General features: G+C 41.2%; 2 protein-coding genes across 6 annotated transcripts in view; one reads left to right on the top strand and one right to left on the bottom strand.

Annotated features, from left to right (window-relative positions):
• Positions 1-11,234, top strand: part of TPR (translocated promoter region, nuclear basket protein) — a 69,507-nt gene extending 58,273 nt beyond the window's left edge. For 4 of the 5 annotated variants that reach the window (XM_054979323.1, XM_054979324.1, XM_054979320.1 and 1 more), the window contains 9 exons: positions 742-920; positions 2,161-2,229; positions 2,731-2,825; positions 3,697-3,803; positions 4,626-4,721; positions 5,514-5,670; positions 8,879-8,997; positions 10,133-10,231; positions 11,019-11,234. In XM_054979323.1, coding sequence (XP_054835298.1) covers positions 742-920; positions 2,161-2,229; positions 2,731-2,825; positions 3,697-3,803; positions 4,626-4,721; positions 5,514-5,670; positions 8,879-8,997; positions 10,133-10,231; positions 11,019-11,074 — 977 coding nt within the window. In that variant the 3' untranslated portion in view covers positions 11,075-11,234. The remainder of the gene's footprint in view (positions 1-741; positions 921-2,160; positions 2,230-2,730; positions 2,826-3,696; positions 3,804-4,625; positions 4,722-5,513; positions 5,671-8,878; positions 8,998-10,132; positions 10,232-11,018) is intronic. The other variant, XM_054979321.1, reaches the window with a different exon arrangement.
• A 29-nt stretch (positions 11,235-11,263) lies between these two features.
• PRG4 (proteoglycan 4) overlaps positions 11,264-25,075 on the bottom strand; it is a 33,496-nt gene continuing 19,684 nt past the window's right edge. The window contains exons 6-11 of the mRNA XM_054980343.1: positions 23,704-23,790; positions 21,530-21,669; positions 13,233-13,389; positions 12,283-12,492; positions 11,989-12,114; positions 11,264-11,374 (exon numbers count right to left, since the gene is read on the bottom strand). Of these exons, the coding sequence (XP_054836318.1) occupies positions 11,271-11,374; positions 11,989-12,114; positions 12,283-12,492; positions 13,233-13,389; positions 21,530-21,669; positions 23,704-23,790 (824 nt within the window). The 3' untranslated portion in view covers positions 11,264-11,270. The remainder of the gene's footprint in view (positions 11,375-11,988; positions 12,115-12,282; positions 12,493-13,232; positions 13,390-21,529; positions 21,670-23,703; positions 23,791-25,075) is intronic.

Below are 25,075 nucleotides of genomic sequence, written 5' to 3'. Positions count from 1 at the left end.
TTTTCACTAACAATGTAATGGTTTGGATGGTAGCTATTCAAAATGTTGGATGGTAGCTATGGAAAGCATTTCTGCCTGCATAAGAGGGGGGGAGCAGTCATTGCCCATTTTTCTGTTCCTTTCCCTCTCTATGCTTCTGCCTGCACAGTGCAGAATTTCGGGGGGAGAGGTCGATATGGCAGGCAATGTCCTTATGTCTAGAATTTTTTTAAAAAAAATCTCTTGGGGAAAAGTCACAGTAGGAGCTGGTGAGAGTACCTGTCTCGATTCATGATGTACCCTTGTGCACTGTTGCTTGAGATGTTTACTTAAAACTATAAAGAGGTGTGGCCATACCATCTTATGTGCCAGAACTTTTACTGGGGTATTAACCTGCAGATATCCTTTGACTGGGAAGGGGGGTTATTTGGGGTTTTAGTTTGTTGTTTTTAAATTGAGACGTTTTTAATTATAATACGCAAGCCACCTTGAGCTACAAGGAAAGGTGGGATATAAATATTTTAATTAATAAATTATAGCCCATTTATCACTAATGAGAAATGTTTCGTGGGGGATTGAATAGAACTTGTATAGTTGAGTATTAACAGTGATTCTGTTCTACCTTTACTTTTGACAAAATGCATTCCTTTTCCTGACTTCGCAGTTCAGTGCATGCATTAAAATGACCCACTGCATCTTACTGAATAGGAATTGCAGAACTAAAAAAGGGCCTCATACAAAATATTATGTCTTTACCATAAGGTGACGGTACCACAGGTGTTGCTGAGTCTACCTTCTCCCAGGAAAGCCCAAGAGAACAGCAGCCAACATCTGCTTCTGAGAGACAGGCGCCTCGTCCACCTCGACCCCACCCGTTACCACCACGGCTGACTATTCACGCTGTTCCTGCTCCACCACAGGAGCTGGGACCACCCGTGCAGGTATGTGATCTCAGCCCAAACCTTGGAAATCTCTCAGAAAACTGTTTAGAAGAAGACTTTTTAAAATATTCTTTGCATCTGGAAAACTACTTTAAGGTGGTTCCTTTTTAGGCAGAAATATAGGTCTCTTGGGTGATTATGAATCGCCATGCCTGACTAAACTTTACTTCCTCTTCCTTAAGCCTGGCAGTAGTTTTATGCAGCAAGCACAACAGTGAAAAGTGTTCAGGAGTAATGAAGAGGAGTTGAAATTACACCCAATTTATAGTAGAATCAGTATTACCTCTGTAAAAGTGTAATTTTTTAAATTCTTGGCTGTAACTCATTGGAATTTCTGCATTTTTGCGTGTTTGGAAGGATGACAAAATGTACTCTGATGTTAATCAGATTGATATTGAATGCAGCAAAAAAGTTTCCTGACTCCTTTATTTCTTGCCTTCAGTGGTCCACACACTGAGTATTACCTCCACTATAAGGCAGATTTGTTAAGGGGACTTAGGCCAAGGGCCAGACTAGGAGACTCCTTCCACTCTTCCTAGAATTATTCTTCCTGCTGGCTCCATTGAGACTTACAAGATGTTGAAAGCCATTAAGTTGCTGAGCATGCTTTCTTTTATGGTGTCTCCTAGAGCAACCCTGAACAGAACTATGCCCTTCTAAATCCATTGACATCAGTGGGCCTAGAATGACATAATTCTGTTTGGGATTACACCTACAAGTATCGAGGCACGCTTGAAATCTCAGATAACTTCCATCAAAATATCTAGAGCTAATGGCCTCTTTAACAAAAAAAATTGTAATATTAAATTACAATCTAACACGCTTTAAAGCATATATTAATAATATTTATGGTTATTGTTCAGTGAAAAGTCACGCTTAGATTAGGATTGTTACTTTTAAAATAAGCTTTTTGTTGTGAAAGGAGGATGCATTTTGGTGGTGCTGTTGCTAAACCTTGGACATGTAAACCTTGGTATTATCTAATGCATATGGAGGGGGCATCTTTTCCCATCCCACCCCCCCACAAGGGTTCCAATACTCTTTTCCCCTCCCCCTCCATCCCTCTAAAGAAGGTATGGTTTTGGAATTCAGAATACTCTGTTTCATACCCTACCTCCACCTGCATGAAATATGCTGCTGTTTCTGCACCTTCACTCCTGTACTGGGTTTGGCCAACGGACCTCAGTTTGCTCGTCTTCCTGTAGGCTATCTGAAATATCTTAAATTGTTTTCCTTACAGAGAATTCAGATGACTCGTAGGCAGTCAGTGGGACGTGGACTTCAGCTCACACCTGGCATAGGGGGCATGGTAAGCGTTCTCTTTTTTCCCCTAGTGATGACGCCTGGCAGATTGGATTTACTAAGTGATGAATTCATTCTGTGACATACTCTTGTCCGCCCCACATGCTCTTTCGGCCAGCTTTTCATGCATTCTGGAGAAATCAGTAAGATACATTGTAGCATTCTATTTCCAATGGAGCTAGTATGCCCAATATTAACTACAAAGAATGAACAGCAAATTAATAATATTTTCTTCCTTTGCCACTTTTTAACTTTCCGTTGAGAAATTCAACTAACCTTTGAAACAGATGCTGTAGAAGAGGGTTGGTAGTGATACAAAAGTTTACAACAAATTGTATGCTTTCCCTTGGAAACTCTTCTTGAAATGCTAGTCAGTTACCTTATTTCATTACCAATTTCCATCAAAATATTAAAGAAGCAAAACACAAAGATGTTAGTTTTCATGGTGGTTTAAGGATTTGGCAGCATTTCTGTTGCTTTAGTTAGTGATCTTTAATATTTTCTTCAGCAGCAACACTTCTTTGATGACGAAGACAGGACTGTCCCTAGCACCCCAACGTTAGTGGTGCCGCATCGTACAGATGGCTTCGCAGAAGCAATTCAGTAAGTGGATTCTGAGTTCCGATGTGAAAGACATGCCTTAAATTGGCTCCGCGATAGAAGCCTACATTGTGAACTTAAAGAGCAGGGATAGGTAATAAAGCTACAAGTCATGTTTAGTCTGCTGACCTTTTCTTTGCAGTTGCTAAAGCAAACCTTAATAAATAGTTGGTAGTCAGAAATCGGGGGGGGGGTCTCATTTGGATATCATATGTAATGGTGAACATGGATATTGTTAAATCCTCAGATGAGAGCCATATACAGAAGGGGAAATTATACTAATTTGGGGGAACGTTCATGAAAAGGAGCAAAGCTGTAGAGGCTGTGATGGGGAAGGAGGGAAAATGGTAGGGGAAGATAATCAGCTGGGATGAATAAGGTTCCTTCTGTGAGTTCTTGTGGGGGGCCTACTTGTAGAATTAGAAATATCAGCCCATAAAACATGCTACCTTACATCCATGTTCTGTGAGATGCCTCATCAGTCCTTACTCAAACCTCCCACCACCCTAAACCTATTCCATTTTGGGAATCTCGCAGTAGTACAACATTTAATCTCAGTTTTATTCGTACTACAGTTTCAAAACTGACTGCTTGCCCTGTCATCATAGTATAATAATGACTCTTCTTTCTTTTTAAGTATCTTATCAAAATATGTCATCTTCTGTACACAATATGCAAACCTAGTTCAGTCAGCACAAGAGAATTTGTGGGCAAACACATTTTGGGCATGGTCTGTCTAGAACTGGAGTTCTCGGTTACATGGAACCGTTGTTGGACAGTTTGTCTTATTTGCTCATTTCTTACCTCCACATTTATTGTACAGATAATGCGTCAGTGATTTATGAAACAAAATGCACCTCTTTTTTTTTAACAGTTCTCCTCAAGTTGCTGGAGTTCCTAGATTCAGGTTTGGACCACCTGAAGATATGCCACAGACCAGTTCCAGCCACTCTGATCTTGGTCAGCTTGCATCACAAGGAGGTACATATAACTAACCTTTTTGTCTATTTTATTTTTAATGGAGTTTACAAACCAGACATAATAAGAAAACAGCCCAAATGGAATAATTTTTCTCCACTAGCCTGTCATAATAACCCAGTGTCTGGCCTGCCTTAAAAGCAGATGAGGTGGTAAGAAAGACATAGATTGTTCTCCCTAGATTGTTCTCTGCCTCTTTAAAACATGCAGGAAAGCTTATATAGTCCTGCAACTGCACTGCTTTATTGTGAGATTGTACAACTTGGTATCTGGCATGGAATTTAGCATCCTCCAGAATTTTTTTAAAAAAATGGTGAATGCTCTTCAATCATAACCAGATCTTCTGAGTGAGGGAAGAGAGAGGGTTCGCTCTTCTCCCATCATTCTTCCGTAGCTACTTATCATCTGCCATTATTTAGATGGCACTGCTGGTTCAATTCAACTTCAGGTTGCTATTGAGACATACTCTGGTCCTAGTGGAGTGGGTGATTTTCAGGCTGCTTCCTCAGGACTATGTTGCTCTAGCTTGGCATTCAAACAAATGTTTTTTGGAGTATCCGCACAGAACCATCCTCAAATCATCTGCTTTGCAAGCCTTCCTCTATTTTGCCCCATTGCTTCCCCAACTTTACTATGATCTTTCGTTTTAAAAAAAATTAGCCAAAGCAAGTTTATATGCCATGTGGATGGGAAGTTGTGCATGCACGTTTGCTCATTCTCCTAACTCTTTTGCGCACGTGCTTGCATGCACACACACACACAACAGGCACAGTATTTTCTGCGCAGCCTTCTTTCTCAGGTCATTAATTGCAGAATTGTTTGTAGGGTTAGGAATGTATGAAACTCCTCTCTTCCTTGCCCATGAAGAAGAATCAGGAGGCCGGAGTGTTCCAACAACTCCCCTTCAAGTTGCAGCACCTGGTGAGTTTAGGGAATGTCCGTAATCTTATTTTGGTTGTGGAAGTGTATAGTTTGCATGGATTGTTGTACAATCTTGTGGCTGTGATAAGATACAGCACTGAAAATGAATTCTTCACATTATGTTTTTAAATGCACTGTTCCTTTAGAAATATATTTATGTATTACACTTGTGACTGGCTTTTCCTACAAAGAGTGGCTTTCAATTTGATTCCCATCCAAGCAGTATTTGGTGGGCTTGCATTGCTGAGCAAGAAATTAGTTACAAGCTGGAAGTTGAGTCCACGTTGCTGTAGTTTGCCATATAAAGTGGCAATGAAGTAGCTTCACTCAGAACACCCAAAAGAAGTAAATGTGGGGTCTTGGAGAACAATCTGAAACTGTATATGCAGCCCCCATTTGAAGCTTAGAATCCAGAAGAAGCCTGAGTCAGGGCTTCTGGTGATCAGAGCACTAAAAAATCTCCAGTTCTTCCCTAGAGCTTCAGTTGCTTTTTCTTTTCTGACTTTGTCACTGTGTCCTTAATTCTCAAATTCATTCCTCCACCCTCGACTTTTGTCAAACAATGCCTGAACAAACATAATCCATTAGACATATATTGTGGCCAGACGGATGACCGCCATGATTGTTTTCAGCACATACATCCAAACATTTTTATTGGTTAAAAACGTACCTTCCACTACATTTAATAAAAACTGCTCAGCAGTTTTCTTTAGAAATATGGATTTTCTTAGTGCAGTGGGAATTGTGCAATACCATCTTGTAGCTTATTCTGTGCTGTCTCTGCTCTTCAAGTTTCCGTATTTACTGAAAGCACTGCCGCTGATGCTTCGGAACATGCGTCTCAATCTGTCCCAATGGTTACGACTTCCACTGGTAACTTATCTACCACTTCAGAATCTGGAACCGGTGATGATGGTGATGAGGTTTTTGTGGAGGCAGAATCAGAAGGGTAAGTAAAACTGTTGGTGGCAAAGAATTGATCCTGTTGGCGGCAGGAACTGACCTGTGCATAATCTTATTGAAATAAGTCTGTTCACTCACCTGTTGAAGAACTCATTACATTTCTCCATACAACAAATAAACCCGCTTCAGTGATCTGATGCTTTCCACATTAAGTTGCAAAGTATTATAGTTATCCAAATTTTCAAACTGATCCAGTGTGCTGCTTAATGCCAGTTGCACAGGAAGCATATTTGGGAAACTCTGCAATGTCGTAAGCAAAACACCAGACAAACTGAGAGGTGTGTAATGATCCAGTAATGACAACAAAAAACAAGAATCCACCTAGGGTCTCATCATTAGTTTGTCAGCTAGCTCAGCAATGCATATCACTGCTCCAGTGAGGCCTAAATATCACAATACATTATTGTAGCTCTGGATTTGCCTCATGTACACAGTTGTAGAGGACAGTTAGATGTGTATTTGATGACCGTTGTCCTTGGGTTTCATGTGCTTCTTTCAAGGTTTTTTGGTTGATGGAAGGGCATGATTGAGGACATACTCCTTTTGGGTTTTGTTACACTGTAATAAGGCACAGGAATTTTCTCCTGATGGTACTTCACCTCTTACCATACAAAATGTTATCTTGGCCACTTAGAGATAATAGTAATAGGCAACACTACAATAGAGCGCTGATTGTCCCATAGTGTTCTCCACAAACACAGCATTCCCTTTTGACTGCAGTGTTAGTAGATGAACTCTGTTCAAAGGATGTGAATGCGTGTGCAGAACATCCTCCAACTAGGGGTGTGCACTGCTAAAAAATTAGGGTTTCCCGCTTTGGATTTCCACGAAGTGGGGAAAAAACCCAGAATTACCAGAATCCCAAAGCGGCAAGCTGCTTCGGGGTTCTGGTATTTAGCTCACTTCGATATGCTTCGTATTCCACGGCAGCAATTTGAGGGTTAGGAAGGGCCTCCTCCACCTCCTTCGCTGGTGGGAGGGGGGAAAGAGTTTGCAAAGGAGGCACGGAGCCTTCTTCCCTTTAAGCTCTTCCCCTCTCCAGCTGGCTGGAGGAAGGGGGGGGAGAACTTAAAGGGTAGAAGGCTCCCTGCGCCATTTGCAAATGGCGTGGGGAGCGTTTTTCCCTTTAAACTCCCCCCCTCAAGTATGCCCAGGATGCCCTTTAATCTTCAGCTGGCCCACGGGTCAGCTGAAGTTTAAAGGACTCCGAAGCGACCTGAATCTCTTGGGAAGCTTTGGTTCGCATGTTCCAAAACTATTCGGAAAACCCAAATCTTTACAGATGGGGTCCGATTTGGGCATTTTTTCCGAATTGGGAACCTGAACCGCACACACCTACCTCCAACTTGGAAGTGAACCGGAAAGCCTCTGCTCGCTTGAGAACTCTATGTGAATTCTAGGAGTGCTATGGGAACTTTATGTTTCACTGGAGAAAACAAGGTACTGTTGTAGTAGCTAAAAGGTGGAACAGTGAAAGCAGAAAGTTAAAAGGCTGCACTCATCCATGCACTACCTTGCCATCAAAGCAAGCAGCTTTCTCTTAGCCTCTTCCCTCCCATCTGCAGAATGGGACTGTAATCAAAACCAGTCCGATAGTTTGAAGGACTACTTGAGGCTGTTCTGAGATGCTGTTAGGATATGCAAAAAACATTATGAATTGTTGTTGTCACCTGACCTCTCTACTCCCCCAAAAGAAAACAAAGGTTTCTGTTGTAACCACTTTAGATTCAAAAGGCTTTCAGGCCGCAAGTCCTTAAATGGAGCTGCCCTGTTTAGAGAGAGTGAATTGCTCCCATCTGCCTTTAGAGGTGACTTCATGGCTGCAGGACATGATTCACAAATTCATCCACTGGCAGTGGAAAATATGCATTCAACCCAGTCTAGTTAGATTGTTATCCTCTCTGGCACTGGCACAGATGTGAAGGCTTATAGACAGATCAAATTGTGAAGGTTCTCATAAATTACTTGACAGCAATAATAAATGAAATGTTATGTTCCTGAAGTCAACATTGGCCATGGCTGATAACTAGAAGCAGGTGCTGGATTTTTTCATTGATAATTTGTGGTCCTCAGGATGCTGCAGTTAAACTCGATAAAGATGAGTTCAGTACTTTCTCTGGCAAAAGTTTGCGTCCTGTTAGAATGGCTGAGTTTCATCTGAGCTGTTTCAGAAAAATAGCATCTCTTCAGAAATTAGCATCTTTCTGTAGTGGCACATCACTGCTCTACTGAAATGTAGTCATTTTGGGAGACTTGTCTAGATACCACTGAGCCCATTCAGATGACCAGGAGAAAATCCAAATGCATGAAATCAGTGGGGTTTGTTTGGTGTTTAATACAGCAAATATTTTTGTAGAACATGAGAGCGGACATTAATCCTGTCCTAAGCACAGAGTTGGGCAGTCCCTGTTCTTAACACATACTTATGATATACCAGGCCTTTTGCAATTTAAGGTTAAATATAGTTAAAAGCAAGTGCTTGAACCTTGTTATGAATCATTTCTCCTCTCCACGCTGAAATCTAAAATGATACTCTTACCCCATTAGTGTAACCAAGAAATGGAGTCCAGGATAAGGCTGTGTCTTGATGGGTTCAAGACCGTGCTCTCAACCTCTTTAGATGGGAAATATGTTCTAAAATTTCAGTAGATGAATTTTTTTGTACATTTGTGTCAAAGAGAGGTTGAAGACATGCTACACTATATCTTGCACTGTTCTCTATATAATATTCTCAAAGACAAGTTGTGAAAGAAATCCTGGATTGAGCAATATAAACAAGATTTGTCTTCTGCTCTGTGACTGGAATGAATGTTGCCCAGAGAGTATCTTCTTTTGAGGCTTATAAATCTCATCCTAAACTTTCTTGAATCCTATGGCTGTTGTATACTATAGAGACCATTTAATGTGGCTGATGTTGTTTAATAATTATATATCTAATAAAATTAATTTGAGTAATGCTAATGTTTTCTGTTGGAATATCCGGCAAAGTTACAGTCACTGTCGTTTATGAAAATGGACTGGATAAGAATATTCATTTATATTGTTTTTGATGTGAAAAATTCCATATATAGGGAAAATTAGTGGGGGAAGGGGTAGGTTTCCACAAGAAATAAACCCATAAAGAACTTTTGTCCTATCATGATTTTTCTTCTCTGTGGAAATCTCATAACTACACATTTATCATTCCCCTCCAGAATTACTTCAGAGGTTGGTCTAGAGATTGATAGCCAGCAAGAAGAAGAATCATCGCAAACACCTGATGAATCAGACCTTCCTTCTACCAGTCAAGATCCTCCTTCAAGTTCATCTGCAGGTACCGCACAATCCTCTTAGTCTGGTTTAGCTTGGATAGTTGGTTATTCTCAGCCACGCTTGTCTACAGCAGTAGAACAAAATTAACACCAACAAAATTTTCAAGTGAAAATTTTCAAGTGAAATGGATAATGTTTGGAGTATTGACTCTTTTGTTCTTTTTTAAAAGATTTGCATGTTTTCCCCATCAATTTGTTTATTATGTTGGTATGTATTTGTGGAGGAGACTGAGTGTAGATGGTTAAGTGTTCACTATAGGACGTCAGGATACTTTCTTGATCCAAATTACAAAAAGCAGGGAAGCCCAGATATGCTTCTTATATAAAAGGTCTAAACACTGGATATGAGGGTATGCACTGGCTTAGATCCCTCCTAAAACTTCTGCAGATGGAAGGATTTTCCACCCACAGAAATGCAGTTTCCTTATCTACCCACCCCACCCCCACACACTACAGCCCAAAATGCCCCCCTGAAATACTGGTCACAAGGAATAGCTTTGGGAAGAGAGGGCTCTGTCATAAGAAATAGCTGAGAGATGCCTTAGTAAAGGACAAAGACTATGCTATTGGATTCTGTCTGCTGATACTGTCTGCTGATGTAGGTATGTTCCTACTGGGCAGTTCAACATTGCTAAAGAGGTCATGTTAATTAGTTACACTTTGTTTCAGGAAGGTTTTATCTGTGTTTTTGTTTTTAAATTTTCTGCTTACGTACCCTGGTGTATTGAATGTCCTAACTGTGGATTGTGTTGTCTTTTGCTCAGTGAAATACACTGTTGGTTATATTGTTTCCCGTTGCATTGTATAATTTGCCTTGGGTCTCTATGAGAAAGGCGGACTATAAATAAATAAAAATAAATAGCTAGATTCGCTTGCTTTTCAGTACTCTTGAGTAACCTTCTCATTTCAGAAACATGTTATTTTTATCATGTTCTTAAATGTTAACATTCATGTAGCTAGATAATATGAAAGATGAAAGCTAAAAACTGCTTTTTTTCAGTTTAAGATTTTATTTATATCACCTACACCTTCACAATGCAAAGGATAAAAATTAAGAGGAGACATATTCTGACATGACTATTACAAGTCAAACTACAGTCACAGTCATACCCTTTTGTCCCACGATCTCTCTTCCAGACACAAGTAGTAGTCACCCCAAGCCTTTTCGGCGCGTCAGACTTCAACCCCCAACGCTGAGAACTGGAGTTCGTGGTCGTCAATTTAACAGACAGAGGGGTAGGTATTCTTTGAAGCTAACGTGAGCAGGGCTGTGTTACATTTAACATGATCTCTTACTTGCTTTTAAGAAGATTGTATTGAGTAGTATTGTAGCCACCAATAGTGTGTATGGAGCTGGATAATTTTGAACTCCCTACCCCAAAGACCTTATAACTTGTATGTCATCTTGGATATTTATTTAGCTTTTAGGGGAAATAACAAAATTAAAAATTCTCTAGAAGATCGCATGGGTTTTATCAAGGAAAGTTAATTGCAGTAGATAGTAAATAAATATAAGTAAATCATCAGCAGAACACGAAGGTTTATAACAGGGCACAGTTATTTCTAAACTCACACTTTTAAAAAATTTTCCCCTCCATCCGTTTGAAGATCTTGTCTGTGTTAGTGATATGTAGAATTACCTAAAAATGATGTTTCGTTCAAGCAAATTGAAACTTAGGTGCAAGTAATTAACTTTTTAGTGTCAGACTGTGCCAGTCCCCTCCTAAAACAGGAATGTTTCTGTCACCAGTTGATCTAGTTGTCAGAATGACATTTGGGATAAACCAGAAGGTATTTCTAGTACAGGCTGCTATGGTTTAAATTGGTTAAAATAGATGTAATAAAAAGGAAGCAATATGTACCCACAACAAATCATGCTGTGTCTATTACATAAGATAGGATTATTATCCTAAAAAGAGTGTGTGGAAGGACATCTCCAAAAAATCCTTTGATAGTGACATTTAAATTAGTCAAGAATTAATAACAGTACTGGAACAAAAGTAATAATACTCTTTTCTTGCAGGAGTAACTCATGCGATGGGAGGAAGAGGAGGTCTAAACAGAGGCAATATTAACTGAGTTCTGTAAAAAGAAAACTTGGAAAGAGTGTGTACCGTTCTGTTCATTTCTATTCTGTATTAGTGTAGTAGCCTCCAAGCTTAAAGGCAGTTTTTAAACTTGGGTTGATGTATGAACATTTCATTGTCTTTTATTAATAAAAAGTACAGAATTTGTCTAAGGTGATAGCACTTTTTTTGGTCTTTATGTTTCCAAATCACTCTGAAGGACACTTGTACCATGCCTTGGACACTGTTTGCCCAGTCTGTAATGTGACAGGTCTCGCTACTCGGCTGCCCACATCCACATTGTAGTATTGATCTGGAAAAGAAAAAAATAATATTTTACAATAGTCTTTATGGCAAAAAATCAGAATACTGGGCATTTGCATCTTCCCTAGAGGTGTGAAGTTTGGTCAAGGAGGAGGCAGAAAAAGTCAGTGCTCCAAGGACTATGATTCAGTTTTTTTCCTATTAGGAAAGCAACATACTCCAGCAAAGAGCTTTTTCCTAGATTCTCTGGGATCCCCCTCCAGAACTTCTGCAATCTCCCAGTGTTTTTAGAAGGCTGAGAGCTTCCATGCAGGCCCCCCAATTCCTGTGGTGTCAGGGAGAACAGATATAAGCATTCCATGTCTGTATGGTTTTACCAACCAAAGTTCTCTCCCTTCCCACCATATTGTTAGCTTTAGAGAAGAAAAAAGACAGGCAAAGAGAGGATTTCTATTTCCCTTTTCAGGTCTGCTGGAAAGGAGGGGAGATGAATTGATGAAATTTGGGGGGAATGGAAGTGAACCTATTCTCCCAACACAGTGCTGCCCAATCCCACCGACTCTTGGCTCTGTGAACCCATCTGAAGGTCCCCATGGATTGCAGAGCATTGGTCTAAAAGATTTGCCAATTTGAGGTTGGCGTTGTGAAACCTTAGCGATGTACCTTTAGAAAAAGCATAGTAATCATAGCCATCTGGCTTCTGGTCACTAGGTATTGAGATAACAGAATTAACTTCTTTTGGAAATCCCCTCCAGTATGATCTGACTTTGACTTCCTGGTGCAGCACTCCTGCAAACACAAAAATAATTTCTCTTGAAATCAAGAAAATAGTGACAAGTACTTCTGACACTCGTCTTGCTGGCACATAATCCAAATATGCTGCTGAATCCTATTAAATTCAAGTGGATTTAATCAATCTGCATTCAGGATTGTATTTAACATAAATGGTGAACATGCCTGTGGGTTGATGGCTGATCTGAACAACGGGGTAATGCTTGATTCTCACGGTGCGGAATATCTGGTGAGGCCTGACTGCACGTTCAAAGCGTCGCCGACGCCTCCTGATCACAGTGTTTGGTTTATAAGCTGGGTATTTCACAGTCACAATTTTCTTCTTGCACTTCTTAGCACTTTCTTGCTTGTAGGTATACTGTTGAACATTGCCCCCTGTAGCAGGAAAGCCACATTTGTAAAACTTTGCTAGTAACCAAGAAAAGCAGCTTCACTTTTATCCACAGCATAAGAGATGACTGCTGTTACGACACTAATAATAAAACTGTAGCCCACTCCTAACATGTACCATGTCATAGCTGTTGGTAGTATAGGACTTTAAAAGATAAGCATATGGAGATGTGGACTTCAGCATTTAGTCAAATTAATCAATTTAAAAAGTGGCCCTGGTATATTAAAGGCAGTAATTTTTTTTAGATCTGTTTAAATAGAAGCACTTAGGAAAGCCACATGTGGTAGTCATAGCATGTTGCATACATCATCTAAAAGCAATGTTTGTGGATCCAAGAGCAAAGACCTGCTGGTGGACTGGATCTTTCCCATCTTAGGTAGCTCTCCATACCACCAGAACAACTGCCCTGACAGTTGGGGGCAGGGAGGAGGCGCTGTGCAACTGGAATGCCTTCTGTTTGTGGAAGCTCACCTTTGGATCCAGCCCAAGGCTTTTTCTTCCTTCAAAACTGTTTTAATTAGTACAGATTTAATCACGTACACTTCTACGTCTGTCAGTACTAAATATAATACGAGCAAATAATCCAAGCAACACACATCAAAGGAATCATTCAGTTACAGTCACTGGATTCTCACATGCATGAAACAAGGCTTTAAATATCCAAGAATGTCACTGGTGGATACATCGTGCTAAATTTGGTAGGTATGCAAAATACGAAGCTCACCTTTTTTGAAGAAATACACAGATTCTGGCCTGCTGTTGTGTTTAGCCACAGAGAGAGCTGCTACTATTTTCCCATTTAATCCTCCAAATCCTTTTAAAATTTGCTTGGGATAGCCAGTATCCATCAGGTCATTGGTGAAGCGCCAATACTGAGAATCCTGCGTATGAAAATGGTTGAAGTTATACCGAGACAGAAAATACCTATTACATTCAGCTACCATATAGCAGATCAGTCAGCTGGTGTAGAAAAACAACACGAGGATTATTTCAGTTATAACACTTGACTTTTTCCTGGGAGAAATGCACATGCAAGAAATGATGTTGAAAAGAGATGGAAGGATGTGGTTATGTCTTGCAACATTAAAGTGGATTCCAGTACAAATCCTTTCATGTTGATATTGCATTTACAAGTTGCCTTTCCAACACAAGGCTAAGATCATAAAAGTCCATACAAATCACTTTGGAAATAAAAAGCTGCAATAAAACAGAACTAATTAAATAAGAATCCTAGTCTGGAAAAGCTTGTAGAAATGAGGAACATTTCACTTTCCAGCATGGAGGTCATGAACATTTTATAAAGAGACAAACTACATCCAAGTTCAGAGCAAGAGATTGGCAATTGACATGTTGACTAAAAACCCATAAAATGTCCACAGCCCAAACATGGGCATAAATCTGTTGCAACCCTTTCATGAGGAAGTGGCATACATGAGATCTCACAATAAGTAATAAATACAGTCTTATTGCACTGGCATAAATCTCTGCATGGTTTGCACGTGGAATGCTGGCAGCTCTTCATTTCTTCTTACGTACAGTATAAGCCCTCTAACCCCATAAAAAATCGTTGCCCGCCATTCTCTTTACATGCTAGTTACTCTATTATCCCATTTACCCCTCCAGTTCAAAGATTTGTTTTTAAGAGTCGTATTTGGTTTGGTTCCATGCTAGTCACTGTGCCTTGTTCTAGCAAAAAACACAAGTAAGCAACGCCGATCTCCCAGTGCATACCATAGACTAAGAACTATCTGCTTTGTGCTTGGATAGACTGTACCACCCTAAATTGGCGGTGCATGTCATGGGATCTCATCCCTGAATCTAAAGAATATGGGGAGAAACGTGTTACTCTTCCTTGGAGAAAAACATAGGGTTGAAATTGATCCTTAAAAAGACATTAAGGACTAGAGATGGGCACGATCCGCATTACGAACGTAAAAAACCCACGAAAATGGTGATCGCATGATCGTGACCCAGCGGATCGTGATCACCCACGGCCAACGATCAAGCGGTTGGGAGAGGCCTGGATCATGGCGTTCGGGCTCGATTTGGGGATCCAGACACTCAGGCGCCAGCAATCTATTCCCCTGGCAACGGAGCCAGGGGAATGCCTGAGCTGTGTTTGCCCTCCTTCTGTTGCCCTGGAAACCCAAATGGAAGCCCAGCTTTCCTTGATCAGCAGGGCTTCCCTCCAACCACGGAGCAGCAAAGCAGTCACAAGTTGGGAGAAGACACCCAGGGGACAGAGGGGGAAGGGGGTGTTTTGTAGCCATGGGCACTCCAATCTTATCCCTGCAAACCCTGATAGGCAGCTCTGACGGCCAAACATAGACCTCCTGTGTTGCTGAATGGGATCCATGCTTATAAATAGCCATGGGCTCCCAGGCTGAGTTTCACGATCCACGATCCGGGTTCGGGAACGGGACATGTTTGTTGCTGTTCGGGAATTCAGGATCATGGTCTACACCGAACCACGATCCTCTGGTTCTGTAATTTTTTTTTGTTCGTGCCCATGTCTATTAAGGACTAAGCTGCATGTTACACTACATGTAATGAAGTCCTAATGGTTACTTGACCTTTGAAAAATGCCCTTGGCAGCAGATGGGAAAGAAATCCTTCTACTGCCAGCAGCTTATTCTCTGGAACTCCCCCCAAGCTATATTCCAGTCTGTTGACATGGAATTTACCTTTTTTTTCTGCAGCAAACTAACTCCCTACTGTCCTTAATGCTAAGCTATTTACTGCAAGTTAGAAACTGAAAATTTTGCTAGCTAAATAAACTTCTGTGCAAACATTGATTTAATTAAGGCTAACAAGTTTGATCTATTTATTATTATTAGTCACTTCCTTTCATGAGCAATAAATTGACACGATACACCCACTCAGAGTGTCCCAGAGTGGTATAGAGTAGGAGACAGAATGAGACTTCCAGGGTACTTCCAAGTGGCAGAGGGAGCGGGGGGGTATGTAAGGCCAAGAAACTCATCAAGAGGAGAAGTCCTTGTAATAACTATGGGCAGTCCCTCCCAGATTCTCTCTTTTCAGAGTACTGAGCAACCGCTACAAGGTTCTGATAGTTTTTTTAGGCTTAATTAGCCATAGCGTGTAGGCAGGGCTTTTTTTCTGGGAAAAGAGGTGGTGGACCTCAGTGGGTTGCCCTCGGAGAAAATGGTCACATGGCTGGTGGCCCCGCCCCCTGATCTCCAGACGGGGGAGTTTAGATTGCCCTCCACGCTGAGTGGTGCGGATGGCAATCTAAACTCCCCTCTGTCTGGAGAACAGGGGGCGGGGCCACCAGCCATGTGACCATTTTCAAGAGGTTCCGGAACTCCGTTCCACCGTGTTCCAGATGAAAAAAAGCACTGGGTGTAGGAATTGTTTGTTTTTAACTATACTGGAGTCAATGAATTTAACAGGACCAACTCTTTCAAGTAGAACATGAGCAGAACTGTATGTTACATGGGCAATAGGCAAATCAGTCTGCCAGGTATTTTTTAATTACATTTACAATTATTGTCAAAAGCTCCTTTGGCGGTCACAGTAGGAAGTAGAGAAACATGGGGAAGGGGGGGAATTAACTCTTTTCCTTCCTGTTTTGCTTGTTCACAATTATTTTATTTTACTTCATTTATACTCCATCTTTCTCCTCAGTGCAGACCCAAAGCAGCTTACATTGTGCTCTTTTCCTCTATTTTTTCTCACAACGTTTCGAGGTATGTTAGGTTGAGTGTGTGTGTGACTGACTCAAGGCCGCCCAGCAGAGTGGGGATTTGAACTCAGGTTTTCCAGAAATGGTTCCCATTTATTTTTCCATATGCTTTTCCATCCACAGTTAAACAGACTCTCACCCCACTCCCCTGCCCCACCCATTTCTAACTGCAACCTCTGAGGTTTTTTATTTTATTTTTTAACCCCCGTTCTGAGACTGATCCATGCATCTCTCATGCAACATCTAGTTTGGCTCTTTATTTCCCTGCTTAACAAAGACATTTTTAAAAGTTAAGTAAAAGTCTGTACTAACACATTTTTTTAAAAACCATCCTTTTTACATGGACATCCAGTGTAGCTTAGTTGATGCAATAATTTGTGGTTAGATGGAAGAAATTAGCTTAATTTTTTTCTTTGCAGAGCTGGATATTACAGAGCTGGATATTTTCAATAAAACATGTATGATTTGGCAGTCCAAATCTGACCCACCCAATCTGCCAGACATGGTTTACTGAAGATGAGATCTCCAGGATTTTTCCCCCAATCTTGGCAATACAAATTGGGAACATTTACTAATAATAGGGACGAGTAGGATGCAGAAGCAAGAAGTCATAGTATAAGGTGTAGATTTCAGAACACAATTTAAGACTTGTGTATGCCGCTCATGTAAAAACTATGTAAACTAAATCCAGATTTGGTTCAGCATAAATTACATATGTAAGCCATGTATTATTGACCTGGTTGGAGGCCCCTCCCCAGCAGTTGGAGCCTCCAAGCAGTAACTCAGGGTGGTGAGATTTTTAAGGGCACCCAGAAAGCCACATGTGACCCACAAGTCATGCCCAGTATCACCTGGACCATTCCAGAGGATCCTGGGGAATACCGCCTTGGAGTGTGAGTTGCAGCATAATGTCTAGGGCTTCTCTGGTTTCCAAGATTATCCTCTAAGAAGGCAAATATATCTTGGTTTTAAGATACACAGGTTGCCGACATTTCAAGAGTCATTTCTGCTTTTACTACTATTTTACAGGTTCTGCTGAGGAACAGGAAATACATACGTAGTGTTCTGGTGTTCGTTGGAAGCTTCAAACTTTTTCCATTTTATTTTTTTAAAGTTGTTTCTACCGGGTTTCTAAAATGTATGGTTTCTCTCGTTCAGGATAACTCTTGTGCACTAAAAACAGTTTGCCACACTGACCAGCCCAATAGTTTATTAGCAAAATCTTCAGGTTTTGCATTTACAGCTAAAAAATTATGTTTAGTTATTTGATTGCTTGGTTTAATATGTTAAAACATTTTAATGTGCAAAACAAGCTCCCAATTAATCAGTAATTATTCCCCCATGTGAGAAAGGAGAATAACTCTTTAAAGTTGTTTGCCATGATACATACATGCATGATCTAAAAAGAAAACATTTTTTCATTAAAATAATTTTCATCTCTACGCAGATTTAATTGATCAATTAAAGCTCATATAATTCACCAACTAAGATTTCTTTAATCAAGTGAGAACCCTAATTGCACTCAACATTTTCACTTTATGTAGTTTAAATAGTTCAGCATTCCTAAATCTGTTTAAATTGTCTGATTGTACTTCAGAGGGGTCAAAATCTTCACAGCCGTGGGCAAAAATGGCAGTAGTTGTTGAACCTGGAAAAATCTATTCTGGCACTAAAATTCACAATAAAGTTCCCTTTTATAAAAATAATATTAATAACATTCGATTTATATACCGCCCTTCAGGACAACTTAGTGCCCACTCAGAGCGATTTACAAAGTATGTCATTATTATCCCCACAACAAACACCCTGTGAGGTGGGTGGGGCTGAGAGAGCTCCAGAGAGCTGTGACTAGTCCAAGGTCACCCAGCTGGCTTCAAGTAGAGGAGTGGGGAATCAAACCCGGCTCTCCAGATTAGAGTCCCGTGCTCTTAACCACTACACCAAACTGACTCTCTTGCAATGACTTTGCAAGACATTTTGTTTTGTTGCCTATTTTCATTTTTAGTTTTGAAGAGGGAGAAATGCCTACGTATTTCAATCAGTATAAAGGCTTTTGTCCAATGTAGCACCAATGGATGGAGGCCCGAGTTCCTCTATGCATGTCATGGGATTTAGACAAACAGCTGCATATGTTGGGGGCCTGCAGTGAGGAGGGGGTGTTCCCCCTTGCACTGACTGGAAAGAGGAAGAGCAATTTCATCCCCTACCCTTTATAAGCACAGACCACAGCTCTTTCAGCTGTTCCTACATGCAAGTCTCACAACCCTAGGAATAATTCCTCACCACCCCAGGCAAGAATCTGTTACTATTTATAATTAAAGAGCCAAACTGCATTAAAATTGAGAGCCTCAATCTACAAATAGCCAGTGTAAGAAAACCAGTTTGTGTAACTGAAAATATCCAATTTAATGTTACTAATAATTGACTTATTAATAACTAATAAAGTTTCTGCAGCTCCCGATTTGTTGTGAGTCTCTGATTAGGAAGTGGCACACATGAAGTCTCACAATATGCAACCTGTGTGATTACTTTAGTATACTGTGTATGGTTCACTGGCAACTTTTCATCTTTATCACTTCCCTTTTTGTAATGCATCGCTACAAAGACTTTTAGTTGCGTTCAGTTTTAGCCTGCCATCCCCTTCACATATTCTAGCACCCCCATCTACTCCTCCAATATACCTTAAAGGTTTCCTTTTGGTGGGGTGGGGGGGAGAAGCCATATTTGGCTCTAAATCCTTGGAAAATCCTGCCGGGGGAATTGCAGGTGGTGTGGGGGGGGGAATGTTAGAAAAATCTACATTTTGGTGGTACTTTGTCGGATACAAGCTACTGTTTGCAAGAAACGTTACAACAGAAATCTTCCCTAACATGCTACTTTCTCATATAGTAGGATTTTTTTTTGATATGGAAGTCCATTCTGCCTAGTGAATTTCTATGTGCCATCTGAAGTAATACAGCTCAAGGAGACGTTAACTCCAGTTGCAACTGTAGGGAGAAGATGAAATATGTGTCTTATGGGTCTGTATGTGAGATGTGTGTGTAAAGTGTCAAGTCACAGCTGACTTCGGGCAAAAGATGAACAGAGGTGGTTTGCCACTGCCAGCCGCTGTGTAGCGACCCTGGACTACCAAGGGCTGATTCCGCTTAGCTTCTGAGCTCTGATGAGATTAGGATAGCTTGGGCCATCCAGATCAGGGCAAATAAAGGTAAAGTGTGCCATTTCCCTTTTCAAGGGAAGAAATGAGCAGAGGCAGCATGCCATTGCCTACCTCTCCATAGCAGCCCCTTCTTCTTAAAAGGCTTCACATCCAAGTACTGACGAGGGCTGTGCGCTTTGGGTTTCTGATTTGGGTAAATTACCCGAATCAGACCCAATCCGGAAAGATTCTGGATATCTGAATCAGGGCCAGCATGCTGGCTCCAATTCGGAAGTCCCGAATGAAAGCTTTCCGAAGCTTTCAGAAAGCTTCGGGGCTGAGTTTAAAGGGCACAGTGGCATGCCCCTTTAAATATCAACCCACCCCACCCACCCACCTACCTTGTTGGTGGCAGCCGCCGCCTGAGCCTGCGGGGTGTTGGGAAACACCGGAGCTGCCTCCTCCGGCCCTTCCCACAGCGGCCATTTGAGAGGCAGGAAGGGCCGGAGGAGGTGGAGAAAGCCCGTCCTGCCCCTCAAATGGCCATGGCATGCCAGCGCCACAGCAGCCATTTGAGGGGCGGGAAGGGATGGAGGAGGCAGTTCCGGCCTTCCCCAATGTCCCGGAGGCTCAGGCGGCGGCAGCACAAGGCTGCGATGGCCTGGAGCCTCCAGGCCATCGCAGTGTCATGCCGCCGCCGCCATGGTGGCAACAGCCCGCAGCACAGCTGGTCTTCCCGCCAGGTAAGGTAAGTGGATGGGTGGTGGAAGAGTTCCCCAAGGGGGTGGGGAGTGGAAGGGTTGCCCCAGGGGGGTGGGGGGAGGGGGGAGTTGCCCTCCTCGCTTCAGTATGCTCCAAATATTTACAGAGCATACCAAAGCAAGTAAAGTACCTTAATTCCAAAGCGGCTTGCCGCTTCAGAATTAAGGCATTTCCGAATTTTTTTCCCACTTTGGGTAAACCTGAGGTGGGAAACCCAAATCAACCCCCTCCTGCACACCCCTAGTACTGACCCTGCTTCTGCATTCTGAAGAGATAAAGATCGTCAAAGATGACAAGTAATATTCTGTACTGGTTTTGCTGCACTGTTGCCCTGCTCCTATCTGTATTTTAATCTCATTTTGTATGGAGTCTCTGTATTTAAAAATTTTATATTTTATATATGCCAATAAAGGCTTGCTTGACTGACTGATAAATATCGTCTGAACTATTAGGACGGTGAGACAGGAGCCATTAAAATCCTTAAGTTACATCCAGGAAAAGAGACTCACATACATGGTGACAGATGGAATGGAGAAAACCAACCGGACACTACTATCCCTGGATGTAAACTCTATAGATAGGACAGGAGATTTTCTTGTTGTAGCTCAATGAAAGCTCAATGAAAATATTGACCCAATATGTGGCAGTGGTGAAAAAGGCAAAGTGTATGCTGGGGGCTATTAGGAAAGGGATTGTGAATAAACTGGCCAATTTAGAGAGTTTGAGCCTGTCCATTTTAAATTTGATTCTAAGCTGCAGTAGAATGGATAAAAATGGTTAGCATGTAATTGTAATGTTTGTTTAAAACTAGGGGGGCAAGGCTGCATATAGCTTGGAGTCAGAAAGACAGTTTGTTTGTCTTCAGACTCATTTGTCTTTATGGTCCTGAGTATGCATTTATAATCTCATCCTTGCAGCCAGCCATTTTTCATGCAACCAGGATTCAGCCAGGCACTGAAGGGACAGCACTGAGTGAGCAAAGGAAGGAGAGGGGGAAGAAATGGAAAGGGGAACTCAACTAAATGCCTTATTCATTTCTCCCTCTCCCTCTCTCTCTCTCACACACACACACAAACCTGTTTGTGCTCCTGGGTCCAAAAACAGTGGGGAGGGGAGGCAAAGGGAGGGGGTGTTTCGATGGTGGCAAGTTCTATTAGAGGGTTAAGGTCCTGGACCCAAAGGGTTGGGTTTCTGGCTGCAGAATTTGGATGGCTTCCTTTCTGGCAAAGATGCAGATTCATATGTCATAAACAGCTTCTGAAAAAAATGTCTGAAGTTGAGAGCTTTGACTCTCAAACGCTTATACCCTGAAAATCTTGTTGGTCTCTAAGGTGCCCCTGGACTCAAATCCTGCAGAAAAAATTAAGTTGTCAATATGTATACGCCAATGCCATGGAGGATAAAATTATATTACCTTGATAAAAAAGGTTTTGCCATCACAATTACATCTAGAGAAGACTGTATTGATGGGAGATGGAATACCCCACACCTCGGTAATTTTACGAGGGTTAGGAGAAGGTGAGCTATTTCCATTCAGCAACCAGTAGTAATGACCTGTAAAAGCAAGCAGAGATAAAATGTGTGGGAAGAAAGCAAAGCATTAGTTTTTACCAATCTCACTCACTCTGCAATGCTTACTTTTTCAATAAATGACTGGTTACAACAAAAAAAATGGAACTCGTTAAAGTAATGGTTCCCAAAGTATGAGGGAAAAGAAAACTAGGGTGTTTTCCGCATGGTCACTTTACAGTGTTTCAGAATCTATTCTGCTTTCTATGAACTCCAGAGTTCTGCAGGTGCAACGGAGTCACAAGAAGCAGAAACAGTTTTTGTCCAACTTTTCCGGGTTTTTCCCTGCGCACATTCCATGATTTTTTTTAAGTCACTGCCCAGTCGTTCCGCACAGAATCAAAAACTCCTGCTTTTCATGCTCCCTTCTTCCTTTCCCCCAGGAGCTGATTGGTCTGTCTGCTGGCAACCATTCCCACCCTCCTCAGCTCTCTGAACTCCTTTTCCATCATTTTTATTAGCAAAGTGAGGTAAGGGTTATAATAACAACAACAACAACAACATTTGATTTATATACTGCCCTTCAGGACAACTTAATACTCACTCAGAGCAGTTTACAAAGTATGTCATTATTATCCTCACAACAAAACACCCTGCGAGGTGGGTGGGGTGAGAGAGCTCCAGAGAGCTGTGACTAGCCCAAGGTCAACCATCTCGCTTCAAGCAGAGGAGTGGGGAATCAAACCCAGCTCTCCAGATTAGAGTCCTGCGCTCTTAACCACTACACCAAACTGGCTGCTTCTCCCTTCGCTTCCTTCCTCCCAGGTATGCATGAACTCTCTTATTTTTTTTTCAAAGTCAGGAACTAGCCCTAATGTTGCTGCTTATTCTCTGCTGGCTTTAACAGCCAGGAAAGGGTTAAATGCCAAATGCCAAAGAGGAAAAAAAGCAAGTGTTTTGCACAGCCTATTGCAAAGGAGCAGGGAAGCTGCCATGAGGGAATGAAGCAGCAGCATTTTAACCCTTTCTTTGTTGGCTTTAAAAAAATGAGTGGAACAAGCACGAAAAGTACATGTTTTCCCCCAGAACTCTGCCACTAATTGCCTCTCCAGTGGGCATGGGACACCTATAGGCAACTATGCTGCCCCCACTACCATACCCTGGATCTCACTGGGATGATGTGGGGAAAGGGTGCTTGAGCCAACTTCAAGTACCATTATACTGCCTGGATTTGTGTGTTTTTTGCTTTTGATGTGGATGGAAAAGGACTTTTTCATTTAAGGCCACAGGTTTTTTTCACTGAATAGATGCATACAAATACAACTCTGGGGCTAATATGTACATACAATACACATCTCATTATGTACATACATACTATTCATACCCAAAGCTGCATAACACGGTGTATAAAGGATTGGTGATTTGAACAATGCTTTAGAAGTCCAGGGTACCCATAATCAAATGGAATGGTAGAAAGAGCAATTCGTTCCATACAACAGTTTATTAAAAAGGCAGAAGACTCGCAAAGGGATCCTTATTTGGCATTGTTGGAATATTGCAATACGCCTGTTTCTGGAATGTTGCATTTGCCAGCTCAGATACTGATGGGTAGAATGTTAAGAAACAAATTGCCAGTAACTACCAGCTTATTGTGTCCCAAAGTACTCACTGGGGTGCGAGAAGGTCTTCAGAAAGTTCAGGATAGGCAAAAATATCTTTATGATTGGACAACAAAACCTCTCAAGCTGTTACAACAAGGAGATTCAGTATGGATAGAATCTAATGAAGGCTGGTTTCCTGCGGCTGTAACAGAGAAATGTGACCAGCCCCGTACATATCGAGTGTAGCATCTGTGCACTGGACTAGGCCCCGGGTGGCTGCCGCAATTCAAATCCCCCAGCCAAGCATGCAGTTCATTGGACAGCCATGGGACATTCTTGCCTAGCCTTCCTCAATGGATTGTTTTGACAATACAAATGACGAGGATTAAATACGCACTCAGCCTTAGAGGAAGGGTAGGATCACATTCTGATATGTTACTACTAGGCATTTTGACACACACAAAAATGGGTAACTTACCTCTGAACACAGCTAAAGATCCGTTTTGTAAAGGGACAATCCCGTCTGCAGGCTTTCCATTACACAAGTTCATCTCTTCAGGCACATCTGGTGCAAAATAATTAGTAATTGTTCTTACTTAATTTTTGTAATTTGTTTTTTTTTCAAGAAAGTCATGCAACACTAACAAAATGAGAAAATGTAGTGCAAATAGTTTACTATATCACTATGGATCCTATGGCACTCTTCTGCTAAGCCTTCCTTCAATGAAGGAAGTTCCTCCAATGGAGAATGGCATATTATGACAGAATAAGCCTTCTCCAGAAGAAAAGTCTTTCTCTATTGGAAGATTCGGTAGAAAGGAGTCATAGGATTCACCCCTCCAACTGGCTGACACCTGTACGAACAATAAAAGCACTACATCAGTGCCACGCACAGAAGGCTAAAATATCTATTTATTCAGCAGATGCCTCAGGTATGCAAAAAATACAATTTTGTAAATTAACCACACAAAAAATGAGGGGGGAAATTGGAAACAGTCTGAGAAGGACCAAACACGCCTCAGACGGAGCAAAGTGGTGAAAACAGCTGAATGTCAGTTATAGGAGGGGGGAGTATAAATCAGCCTGTTCAAGTGTCTGAGAAAGGAGAAGAGATTTTGAAGGGCGAATGGGTTTTCAAAATTGTTCCCCACTCTCATGATTCCCCTTGCAGGCCCCCATGTTGCTCACACATAATCCGTAATTTTTTTTAGATGTAATTCTGACAAGGACATAACTTGGAACCAAGTCATTATTCATAACACATCTTTAGCCTAAATATTTGCACTGATAATTTCTGAAACATTGGGTTCTTGATATTTCAGGATCCACAAAAGCCTTCTTGCCCTACATTCAGACTAAACAACATCACAAACAGAATAGCCATCTAGAATAGTTTCTTATGGATAACCTCTGAAGTTGTAGTTTGGTCATCTTTATCATTGTGGATTTTATATATATATATAATTTGCACCATATTTTTCTAAAAATACAGCTAAGTAGAATCTGCTCAAATACAGATGGATCTTACAGATTTCAAATTAAATCAGGAATGTCATCTGTTTGTACATTCCATTGCTTTGTAGATACACTGTTATTGGGTTAAAGATTATAACAAAGCACTATATCACAGCCATTGCAGTACTACTTGTGCAATGAGAACCCTGCTAAGAGTACATTTTCCTTTCATGCATCACTGGATCCAACCATGTTCTCCATAGTTTTATTTTATTTATTTAGATTATTTATATAGCTACCTTTCTCCCATTCATCTCAGGACACAAAGCCTTAAGTCAACGCCTTTTGGAAAATTAATGTTTTTCAGTTTTCATTGGAAAATAGTATAGTTCAGT

Source organism: Eublepharis macularius, chromosome 5, assembly GCF_028583425.1.
Source record: "Eublepharis macularius isolate TG4126 chromosome 5, MPM_Emac_v1.0, whole genome shotgun sequence".
Lineage (NCBI taxonomy): Eukaryota > Metazoa > Chordata > Lepidosauria > Squamata > Eublepharidae > Eublepharis > Eublepharis macularius.
The sequence above is the reverse complement of the archived record's forward strand: the minus strand, read 5'-3'. Positions and strand labels throughout refer to the sequence as shown.